We start from the raw sequence: 12,271 nt of genomic DNA, 5'->3' as shown, positions 1-12,271 counted from the left end.
GCCTCGAATCCTTTGTTGTTTCAAGTTGCAGGAAACTGTGTATCGAGTCTCAGGGGGGGAGGGGGGAGTTACATACTGCTCCTTTAATCTGAGACTACTTATTATTAGTGTGCTTTTATTTTGAAATAAAGTAAAGGCCTTCCTGTAGATGGAAGATGTGATGGATTACCTGACTCACTGATTCAGTTAACCCTAAAATGAGTCAATACTCCAGCACTGTGACACTTGACCTCCCTGAGCTGCACCTTCAGCACCTTGAACTCTGATGGTCACTTTATACTGGTTCATACTGGTTTATACTGGTTCGTTCTGAACACAATCAAATATTTAGCCTCAGGATCTAATCTGACATTTGTTTATGTGCACCGTCTCTATTTCAAGAAAGAAACAAGGAGACGATGTGCGCACACACACACACACACACACACACACACACACACACACACACAGGCTCCAACACACAACGTTAGAAGAAGTCGGATGATTTCCTGTAAATGGAGGTCTCGTGAGGAAGTGGGAAGTGAAAGTATTCAGCCAGTTAGACTCCATTTTAAATGGACAAAGTGAACAGAGGAGTAAAGAGTGGATTGGGGTGAGTTTTTTTTATATCTTCACTTCTGTAGTCTGAGTTGGCTCATGTACACTGATTACTCTCATACAGTGTGTGTTCAGTCTCGTGCTAGACTTGTTTTTGTTGACAAAGTTTAAGTTTTCTCTACGGGTTCTTCCTGTGCATTGTTGTAAAAGTTAAAGTTACTTCAAAAGTATTGTTCAAGGTAGGAACTACATCACGTTTGTTCTCTAATGTTACTGTTCACTGTCTCAGTTCATGCGTGGTAGATAGATAGATAGATAGATACTTTATTGATCCTGAGGGAAATTCAAGTAAGCGGAGATCATTTGTTTCTCTGTTCAGTGATGTCAAGGAGGGCACAATCCACTCCCCATAATGTGTGTGTCTGTGTCTCCTCTCAGACTGACTTCAGATCAGATCATGGATGTGTGTTTAGAGGACGAGGAGGACGGAGCAGAGTCTCCTGGACCCAGCTGTCTGTCTCTGAAGTCCATCGATCCTCCTATGAACTTCAGTAATGACCCTTTACCTTCAGACTCAAAGTAAACCTGGAAACCTTCTCATCATCCACAGCTGGAGATCTTTTTGTATTTACAGCTTCTTTTACAGATTTGTCATCAGAGAGTTGATCAAAGATTCATACAAATATAAAACTTGTTTTTTAACAGATTTGAGAGGAGCAGACAGAGAGCAGAGTCTCCTGTACCCAGCTGTCTGTCTCTGAACAGTGATTGGTCCAATGATCATCCTATAATAACCTTTAGTAAAGAATCTGGAGCCTCAGACTCAAAGTAAGTCTTCTTACTAACTCCTTGTCTCTTCACATGTTTCCTTGTAGGTTCAGTCACCTTGTAAAGCTGTAATCTAAGAGGACTCTTACAAACCTTTGAACCTGCCCGTTATCCTCCTACTTCTCATTAGAACGTTTATTAGCAGCAGAAGATGGCGCTCAGCACGGCCCCTGTTTCAGTTATTGTGTCTGTTTAGTCTTTTCAGCATCATATGAAACTACAGAACTAAGAGCCTGATATGATGGATCCACCAGAATCCACGACAGAGCGCTCATCTTCAATGTCAATAATCCTCTTCAGTCATGTTCCTTTGATCGTGGGAGGACCAGAATCAAGATTCAAATCATATCATTAGTGCAGCTCTAGTATAAAGACCCTCCTGCCAGGGAGTGTCAAAGTCCAGGACTGTCTTTAAGTCCCAGTCTGACCCAGGAGAGACAGAATCCATAAATAGAAGGACAACAAATGAAACCTGAACATCACAGAGGACACACTCACACTAGGTAATCTGTACCGTGCCAAAGCAGGTTTGACCCCCAAAGTCCAGTTCCTTAGACTTGAGTGAGCGCTCTGATCCGTGGTCTTGGCCCGGCACAGATGGAAGAGGTGATCTGAGGCATGGTACGGTTTCTCATGCACGAGCAGAAGCACGGGAACTCAATGTGAACATGGAGTATAATCCTGGAGTGTTAAATCTGTTTCTGACTAAATGACTCAAAGTAATCCTCAAAGTCCTTCAAGTAGCTGTCATGTTCTCCGTGTTGATCTACGACATGTGGATTCAGACTTGACCGCACGTCATTGTTTTAAATAAAGCCGTGGATGTGTAATGTTACGATGTTATGAAGAAGAGGTAACCGTGCTCAGGTTAGTCCTGGAGCAGTGTGAGTGCAGGCCAGCGGGGGAATGAGGAGGGGGGTCAGTCGTTGGGTCAACTGGACCTAGAGTGAGTTCACCCTGATACTGCTGATCCAGCACAATGTAATTCACAATGTTTCACCACGTCTAACCTGAGGTCAAAGGTGGACTAACCCGAGCTCAGCTGTCTGAAGTGAAACAGTGGATGACAGGATCAGACTCTTTGATTCTCTGACTGTGAAGAAGCTGCACATGGTGTTCAGTCTGACTGAATCAAATGAATCCAAACAGAAGAAAGAAGGCGTTACCTGCTCTCTGTGATCATCTGACTCTTTAGATTGTGTTTGATAAATCTTCATATTTTCTATCAGTCAACCATCAGTTTAGTTCTAAAGACATGTCTTCACAGGGGGACAAAGAGGACTCATGTTAGAGAGGAGCAGACGTCCTGTCCTGGGTGTCAGGACGTCCTGAAGGATCCCGTCTCTACCAGCTGTGGACACTGGTTCTGCAGACAGTGCATCACCTCATACTGGGACCAGTCTGGTTCAGCAGGAGACTCGTCCTGTCCTCAGTGTGGAGAAAGATCCAGACCAGGATCTGGACTGCAGACAGTCAGTCAGAGCAGCACTGAACAAAGTAAGACTGTACACCTTTGTGCTTCTGTGATCTCCTCCTAAAACACAACTTTTATTGGTCAAAAGTCTAGAAATTAAAATTCTTTTTACTTCTTTTACAAAAACATCTGAAAACAATAATCAGATTGTATCATTCTCTCTTTCAGTAGATGGAGGTCAGCAAGAGGTTTTAGATCAACACAAGGTCAGTCTGAGGACGAGATGTGAACGTGTGACTGAAGGAAGTGATGAAACAGGAAGTAGAATCCACCTCAACAGGATCTTCACTGAGCTCCACATCACAGAGGGGCAGAGAGAAGAGGTGAACACCCAACATGAGGTGAGACAGATGGAGAGAAACTCTAAAAAGAAGACCCTCCATGAGACTCCAATCAAGTGCCAGGACATCTTTAAAGCCTTACCGGACCAACAGGAACCAAAGACAGGAGCTCAACCCGACCAACAGGAACCAAAGACAGGAGCTCAACCCGACCAACAGGAACCAAAGACAAAAGCTCAACCCGACCAACAGGAACCAAAGACAGGAGCTCAACCCGACCAACAGGAACCAAAGACAAAAGCTCAACCCGACCAACAGGAACCAAAGACAGGAGCTCAACCCGACCAACAGGAACCAAAGACAGGAGCTCAACCCGACCAACAGGAACCAAAGACAGGAGCTCAACCCGACCAACAGGAACCAAAGACTAGAGCTCAACCCGACAAACAGAAACTCATCAGAGTGGTTCTGACAAACGGCGTGGCTGGTGTTGGAAAAACCTTCTCAGTGCAGAAGTTCACTCTGGACTGGGCCGAGGGCTCAGAGAACCAAGACATCAGTCTGCTGATCCTGCTTTCATTCAGGGAGCTGAACTTGGTCAGAGATAAGCGCTACAGTCTTCTTGAGCTGCTCCGTGTTTTCCATCCAACATTACAGAAGGTGGCAGCAGAGACGCTCGCTGTCTGTAAACTGTTGTTCATCGTTGACGGCCTGGATGAAAGCAGACTGTCATTGGACTTCACAAACAGGGAGGTTGTGTCTGATGTCACACAGAAGTCATCGTTAAACACACTGTTCACAAACCTCATCAAGGGGAATCTGCTTCCCTCAGCTCTCATCTGGATCACTTCTCGACCTGCAGCAGCCCATCAGATCCCTCCTTCATGTGTTGACAGGGTAACAGAAGTACGAGGCTTCACTGACGCCCAGAAGGAGGAGTACTTCAGGAGGAGGTTCAGTGATGAAGATCTGTCCAGCAGAATCATCTCACACATCCAGACATCCAGGAGCCTCCACATCATGTGTCTGATTCCGGTCTTCTGCTGGATCACTGCCACAGTTCTGGAGCACATGATGAGCACAGAGCAGAGAGGAGAGCTGCCCAAGACCCTGACTGACATGTACTCACACTTCCTGCTGGTTCAGACAAAGAGGAAGAAGAACAAGTATGGTGAGGGGTGTCAGGCGAGTCCTCAGAAACTCACCAAATCTGACAGAAAACTTCTTCTGAAGCTGGGGAGGCTGGCGTTTGAACATCTGGAGGACGGAAACATCATGTTCTACCAAGAAGACCTGGAGCGGTGTGGTCTGGATGTCACAGAGGCCTCGGTGTACTCAGGAGTTTGTACAGAGATCTTCAAAACAGAGTGTGTGATGTTCCAGAAAACAGTCTACTGCTTTGTTCATCTGAGCGTTCAGGAGTTTCTGGCTGCAGTCTACAAGTTCCACTGTTTCACCAACAGGAAGAGAACAGTACTGAAAGCTTTTCTAGGAGAAAAACATGTCGCTTCACCTCTTGATGTTCTCCTAAAGGAAGCAATGGAAAAATCCCTGAAAAGTAAGAACGGTCACCTGGACCTATTTGTTCGCTTCCTTCATGGTCTTTCTCTGAAGTCAAACCAGAGACTCTTAGGAGGCCTGGGTCAGACACACAACAGTCCAGAAATGATCCAGAGAGTCACCAACAACCTGAAGAAGATGAACAGTAAAGATATCTCTCCTGACAGAAGCATCAACATCTTCCACTGTCTGACAGAGATGAAGGACCTCTCAGTCCATCAGGAGATCCAAGAGTTCCTGAAGTCAGAGAACAGATCAGAGGAGAAACTCTCTGAGATCCACTGCTCTGCTCTGGCCAATATGCTGCAGATGTCTGAGGAGGTTCTGGATGAGTTGGACCTGCAGAAGTACAACACATCAGTCCACGGACGACAGAGACTGATTCCAGCTGTGAGGAACTGCAGGAAGGCAAAGTAAGTCCAGATGTGATGAGCATTATAAATCAGTGTCATGTACTAATTTACTTATTTTAGTATAAACTAAACATAATCCTCTCTGTTCACTAAAAACTGTTTTTTTCACGTGATCTCAACATCTCAGCAGGTAGATCACAGATAAACTGTTCCTACAGGAGATCCTTCACCTCACTACATTTGATTCTTTGCTGATCATTCTGCAGCAGTCTCTGTATTTTCACATTTATAGAAGTGAGCCAGACGAGAATGAGATGGTCCTCCTCCAGAGTTACTGTTCAATGAGTTTCAAATGGTTTTCTACTCCAGAGAGAGTCATGTGAATAGATCACACATCAGATCACAGACTATAGATGAAGGATATTTGAGAGGAAGGAGGCTACACCAGTTCCAGGGAATAAGTCCAACTCAGTGGTTCATAAACCCCTATGACGCATATTACAACAAGGACCGAGACGTCGCTCGGCATGGCGGAGCCGGGGCCCCACCCTGGAGCCAGGCCTGGGGTTAGGGCCCGCAGGAGAGCACCTGGTGGCCGGGCCTTTGCCCGTGGGGCCCGGCCAGGTCCAGCCCGAAAAGACGACGCGGGCCCGTCCTCCTCTGGACTCACCATCCACAGAGGAAGCCGTAGGGGTCAGGTGCAATGGGGATCGGGCGGCAGTCGACGACGGGGGCCTCAGCGACCCAATCCCAGGATGCAGCTTCTGGCGTTTTGGGGGGGGGGAGTAGAAAACCTCACTGGTGGGGAAGGAGTCTGAGCTTGTGCAGGAGGTTGAGAGGTACTGGCTAGATATAGTCGGGCTCACCTACACGCATTGCTTGGGCTCTGGAACCCAGCTCCTACTTCTCTGGAGTTGTCCGTGGTGAGAGGCGGCGGGCTGGTGTGGGCTTGCTCATAGCCCCCCAGCTCAGCTGCCAGGTATTGGAGTTTACCCCGGTGAACGAGAGGGTCGTGTCCCTACGCCTTCGGGTAGGGGACAGGTCTCTCACTGTCGTCTCGGCCTACGGCACGAACGGCAGTGCGGAGTACCCGGCCTTCTTGGAGTCCCTGGGAGGGGTGCTGGACAGTGCTCCGACTAGGGACTCCATTGTTCTACTGGGGGACTTCAATGCGCAAATTGCGAGTTTTGAGTAGACATTTAGCGACACGCAGGTAATGTAAATATATAAATAATTCATTAGGGTAACAGTTTGTTAGAGTAACAAAGAATGTATGTATAGGATATGTATTGTTATATGTGTATATAAGATGGTTTCGACGGAATTCCTCTTTGTTCTAAATTGACAATATATTCCTTTTGGCTTTGTTCATTTAAATGAAATTTAAAACTAGACAATTCCTGCAGAAATTGTAAAAGTTCTTCCATGTGTGCATGTGTGGGACTGCAGGGGTCTGACTATCTTGTGTTTAACTGCAGTCAGCTAACAGCTAAGACAGAACTCTGTCCCTGCTGCTCACTGATTGGTTGACATAGACTGGTATAGTAATGACGTATTTTTTAGGCCAACCCAAAAAAATGGCGCCGGTGGTTCCTACGAAAATTCGCCTATGGGATTTTTGCATTGGATTTTGGATCATTGCAGAAAATAATCTCTGTATCAAACACACGTTTCTGATGTGTAGCTGTTTTGTTCAGCTGATAATCTTTACAGATGAACATCATTTATATGAAGTTTGAAGAGTTAATGCAGCCCAGAGAAGTAAAAAGCTAACGTTATGCGCTAGCGAACTACACCGCGGTCAGTTTATAATGACGTCACGACCGTTATGCTTCATCAATCTAATCAGCGGATTTGACAAGCTAGCTAAACGTTAGCTTAATAAGTTGTTTATTAACCTAATATTTACAAGAGCATTGAAAAACCAGACTAGAGGCTGTAAGGAGGATTAGGGAGAGAGTTCCTGGCGTGATGATGTGTAATGTCTGCAACAACCACTGTAGTTTCAGTTAGCTACTTGTTAGCAACCGCCGTTTAAAGTTTGCGTAAAAACTTTAAAATTCACAAGTTGGCGTCTTAGCTAACGTAGTTTATCTCGTCTAACAAAACGTCAACATCTCTTCAGCTTGTGTTAACCACAGACCTTATTTCCGGCGTCTAAACACAAACACATTCAAAATCCACATTGACTTTCAGAGGTTAGAACCACGGCGCTAAAATGCTAACTCACTTTCTGGTTTTAGGACTCAAAACTATATCCGTCTATTCAGCTTTGCCTTTGATCAGAAACATTCCATCAATGTATTTGAATGGGCTTAGCACGGCTCGCAAAACCTCAAATATCTTCAAAACTAAAAATGGTATCACTGATCCGTTTGGACTGTGAGCGACAGAACAAATAGACGCACGTTCTGATGTGTTTTATTTTTATGTAGCATTCAGACTGAGACCACAGTGCCCAATGTGTGTGTATGTGGTGCGTGACTGTCAAACAAATGCCTCCCCTGGGAGACTGAACCTTTTTATTTATTTATCTTTTGCTTTATGAGTGAGAGGACACTCAGAGCTTTCTTTTGATGTATTTTGTTTGTATATGCGAGCAACAATGACTTCAGGATCGTGATTTTTTTAATCATTTTTGAAGTTTTTGGCAGTTACACTCTAGGATTTGAATTTTTGCCAATTCATTTTAGATGGGGTAAATTTTTGTCTCTAAAACTCGATTTGTGTCCACATTGTGTGTCCGAGGTTTCCACAAAGTAACAGCACCCATGTCATGACTGAGCCACCCGTTTTGATACCTTACTCGTATGTGTGGTGCCTTTCAGGCAACCACCCTAAAAAACGGATATAGGAATAATAATATTTACAATAGTAGTAGTGTGGCTTGCCTTTCAGGCAAGCCAGTTTATAATAGTTTATTTTGACCGACATCAATTGCATTCCACGTTTATCCAACACAAATGTATTTAGTTCAGCTCCGCGAATTAATTAATAAATTCATTTCTATGTCCCTCAAGTTCTTGTACTTGTTTTTGTTGCCTCCTTCTTTCACAATGGTTATGGTAAGCTTCCTAACAAATACTGTGGCCTGTACAATTTGTGGATGTCTCTTCTGCATTTACACTCTCCTCTCAACATAGCCTATTGCTGCGGCAACCAATGGGTCAACATGTGTTTTGATAGCATTGATACATTGTTCTAATTACTTGACAAATTGGTATGCTGGGATGTGCAGTGTCATCAGAACCCATTTCTGTCAAATGAAATAAATATGGCGTGTGCTGGCGCTCCGAATGTTAAATCATCATATGTGAGAAATAAATATCAAATAATTGTTTTATAAATCATCTTTCTCTATTTTATTTGTCACTACAGACTCTCTGCCTGTCGACTCTCAGAGACTCACTGTGACGTCGTGGCCTCAGCTCTGAAGTCCAACCCCTCCCATCTCAGAGAGCTGGACCTGACTAACAACGAGCTGCAGGATCCAGGAGTGAAGCTGCTGTGTGAGGGACTGCAGAGTCCAAACTGCAGACTGGAGACTCTGAGGTCAGATCACTGACTGTAATATAGATATGAATATAATAGAAACTGAGTTTGAATGTTAGCAGTTTGAGATGCACGGTCTCATCTTTACAGGGGTCCTAACAAAAATATAAAGAAATACACAAACATCCAAAACAGCATTATTGAACAGACACACTGACAAACACACAATCACCTTTTGGGATGACTCCCTCAAGGACAAAGGACAATTTACAAAACACAATATTTATCATTCTAATAGAACCATCTATGAGTCAAATCTGGGAGTCAGTAGCTCAAGCAGTCAAACTAAAACCATGTGCATCCTGTAGAATCTGCTTCCAGGTCTTTCATCTTAGATTTAAAAACCTTCAAGGACTCCATTCTGCAACAGATTCCAGGCTGAGGGTGCAGAAAACACAAAAACCTTTTTACCAGTTTCTGTTTGAGCATTTGGAACAGAGAGCATGAAAAGGTCCTGAGAACACAAAGAATACTGTCCAGTACTTTTCTGTGTGATAAAAACACAGAGATAGTGAGGAAGCAGACCAAAAATGACCTTCTACTGTATATAAAGGTGTACCAGTGTAAGAGCCTACAGGTCACCAGAGCACGCCATCCAACCCGAGAGGACATGTAGAATATGAAGTGGATGAAGCCGTTTCTGTAAATATTAATATTTGTAATCTTCTCCTGAACAAATCCCCAAAACCTTCCCAACACGGGACAAGAGTCAAAGATATCCTGATGATTGTCTTCCTGATCTCCACAAGAAGTTCATTTTCCAGTCAAATTCTCTCTCATGAGTCCAGCACAGCATGGACACATCAGCTGCTGAGAAACATAGAAACAAAGACACGACGCTTCAGGTTTAACACGAGACATCACATCTGAACCAGAGGAGGGAAATACCCACAGACTTCTCTCTCTCTCTTTCAGTTAATTTAAGGGAATTGTTTTTTAAGAAGGCTCAGTCTTAAAAGAGACAAACTCAAAGGACAGCGTTCCAAAATGGTTTTATAATCATGTTTGAACATTTTCAGGATTCAGCACCCAGTTGTTTAAAGTTAAAATGGAGGTGAGTGTTATTTCTGCCATTAGGTCTTAAAGGAGCCACATGAGGCCCGAGAGCCACAGGTTGAGAATCACTGATTTAGAACAAGTTTCAGATTGAGTTTTGAAAACGTTTCTATATCCTGTCAAAGTATTCAGATTTAAGAATCGTCGTCATGCAGAGATTTCTGACAATGTGGAGAAAAGTTTCAAACTCTTCATGAAGATTAAAAACAACATGAAGCCTCTGGTTTCCTCTGGTTCTGTTAAGAAGTGAAATCATGAAGACTTGTGATTGAAAAATGTCTGATTTGATAAATGTAGTAACATCACAGAGCTGACTGAGATCAGCAGCCTGTTCTTCATCTGTGCACATGAACAGCTGGATGAATGTTGAGCTGACATTTGGAGGATTTAGATTTAGTGAATACACAATCAGAAATGATCCTCTAATCATTTAGAGAAAACTTGATTCATCAGGACAAAGTGATGTTGAGATACTCATCACAACCTGAACACATGTGACTGGATTACACATTATTTTTATTCTTCTTTTATTCTTTATTCAGATTGAGTTGCTGCAGTTTGTCAGAGATCAGCTGTTCTTCTCTGGCCTCAGCTCTGAAGTCCAACCCCTCCCATCTCAGAGAGCTGGACCTGAGCCACAACAAGCTGCAGGATTCAGGAGTGAAGCTGCTGTGTGATTATCTGCAGAGTCCAAACTGCAGACTGGAGACTCTGAGGTCAGACACCTTTTCTTTCTTTAAGTCTGTGCTGCTGTTCAACACCTCAGGAATGATGAACACTGTGTGAATCCTAACCTGAAAACAAGCTGAGCCCCATGAAACAAGCTAACATTAGCAGCAGCTCTTCTCTCAGCCCCCACTGACCTCCTGAGTCCACTGAAGAGGGTCTGCTAATCTCATGTTGTGTTTGTCCTGCCTGCCTTCATGACTCATTAGATGTTAGATGGTTGAGCCTCTGATCTAAGAACAGCTTCCTGTACGGCTCACAGGTTTAAAGAATGTGTGGGGATAATCACAAACAGTTCATGAGCCTCTCATCACCTTTAACTTCCAAACAAGCTCCATATGAAATACACAGATCCAGAGAAGAGCAGCACAGAGACATTTAGGAGTGTAGAGAGGACTCTGACAAACCTCCATGAACTGTCCTTTAGTAACAGATCACATCATGACGGGACACGTGTTTGGATGGATTGTCTGATTTTATTGTCATATTTGCTGGACCTCATCATTCTGAATGAGAGTCCACTTTACAAGAGACTTGAAGAACATCTGTTTATGGATCATTCTTCCTTTCTTTCATACCGTTCATGTTTTTATGATCATATATCAAAACAAAGTCTGTGATTTAAAGGTACTGTGAGGAGGTTTGATCTGCTGATGAAACACACTCAAAGTAATCTGGATTTCTCTTGATGATTGTCTGAAGTCAATGAGACCACCAACATTATAAAGTCCTTTTGAAAGTCTGCCTGTTTCCAGCTGCTCGCTGTCACATGAGGAGAATCACAGGACGCTGTCTGGAAAAGCCTTTCTTTACATTTCCTACAGAAGAGATTCACACTGACTTGTAGTTTGTAGAGTTCAAAGAAAGCAGGAGGAGTTTTTAGTGAGGGAATACTGTACAGGACAAGATCAGTAAAGAGAGAAGAGGTTTCACTTTGTCCACAGGGGGGCGCCAAAACAGACACGTAATGAAAGTTCCTCACAGGAGCTTTGAGTGTTTGAATCTAAGAAGGATCAGGAAGAACTAAAGTATTAATGCATCCTAATAAAGTCCTTCAATGTTGGAATGAACAGATGATGATAACATCAGTGTGTTCATGTGGACAACATCACACATTCATGTCTAAAGCTCACTGTCATCTACATTTACTCTACATTTACTTACTACATTGACTTTCTTGAATTTCCCCCGGGATCAACAAAGTATCTTGTTTTTGTTTTTTTTAACAACTTTATTTAAGGCTTTTTCAGTGACAGAAACAAAGGTAAACATATATACATATGCAAACGTACCAATTCCTAAGAACAGAAAACCCAAGCAAGTTAAGTATCGATCTACCTATCCCTGTCTTTTATTCTTTATTCAGATTGTGGGGCTGCAGTTTGTCAGAGATCAACTGTTCTTCTCTGGCCTCAGCTCTGAAGTCCAACCCCTCCCATCTCAGAGAGCTGGACCTGAGTAACAACAAGCTGCAGGATTCAGGAGTGAAGCTGCTGTGTGAATATCTGCAGACTCCAAACTGCAGACTGGAGACTCTGAGGTCAGATCATTGACTGTGTCATTCATCTGAATCATTTGAATCCACATCCTCCATTGTTGCTCATTTCAGGATTTATTTATTTTCAGTATTTGTCTGAATTGAAATCTCTGGATATTTAATGATTTAGGAGATTTCGTCTTCTTTAAGTTGCTGAATAATTTAGAGATTTGATGTGAAAATGTTTTTGTGACTCTGTGAAGTAAAGTTGAACAGGGTGCACATGAAGCCTCTGGTTTCCTCTGGTTCTGTTAAGAAGTGAAATCATGAAAACTTGTGATTGAATAATGTGTGATTTGATAAATGTAGTAAGATCACAGAGCTGACTGAGATCAGCAGCCTGTTCTTCATCTGTGCACATGAACAG

The 12,271-nt window shown here is 43.3% G+C and overlaps 1 protein-coding gene across 1 annotated transcript in view; it reads left to right on the top strand.

Annotated features, from left to right (window-relative positions):
• Nucleotides 1–78: 78 nt before the first annotated feature.
• The window catches only part of LOC306823875 (uncharacterized protein), a 23,380-nt gene continuing 11,187 nt past the window's right edge, over nucleotides 79–12,271 (top strand). The window contains exons 1-8 of the mRNA XM_079343765.1: nucleotides 79–592; nucleotides 976–1,116; nucleotides 1,243–1,365; nucleotides 2,633–2,862; nucleotides 3,008–5,093; nucleotides 8,412–8,585; nucleotides 10,184–10,357; nucleotides 11,734–11,907. Of these exons, the coding sequence (XP_079199891.1) occupies nucleotides 555–592; nucleotides 976–1,116; nucleotides 1,243–1,365; nucleotides 2,633–2,862; nucleotides 3,008–5,093; nucleotides 8,412–8,585; nucleotides 10,184–10,357; nucleotides 11,734–11,907 (3,140 nt within the window). The 5' untranslated portion in view covers nucleotides 79–554. The remainder of the gene's footprint in view (nucleotides 593–975; nucleotides 1,117–1,242; nucleotides 1,366–2,632; nucleotides 2,863–3,007; nucleotides 5,094–8,411; nucleotides 8,586–10,183; nucleotides 10,358–11,733; nucleotides 11,908–12,271) is intronic.

The sequence above is a fragment of the Symphodus melops genome (assembly GCF_947650265.1).
Source record: "Symphodus melops genome assembly, chromosome: 5".
NCBI classification, from domain to species: domain Eukaryota; kingdom Metazoa; phylum Chordata; class Actinopteri; order Labriformes; family Labridae; genus Symphodus; species Symphodus melops.
The sequence above is the reverse complement of the archived record's forward strand: the minus strand, read 5'-3'. Positions and strand labels throughout refer to the sequence as shown.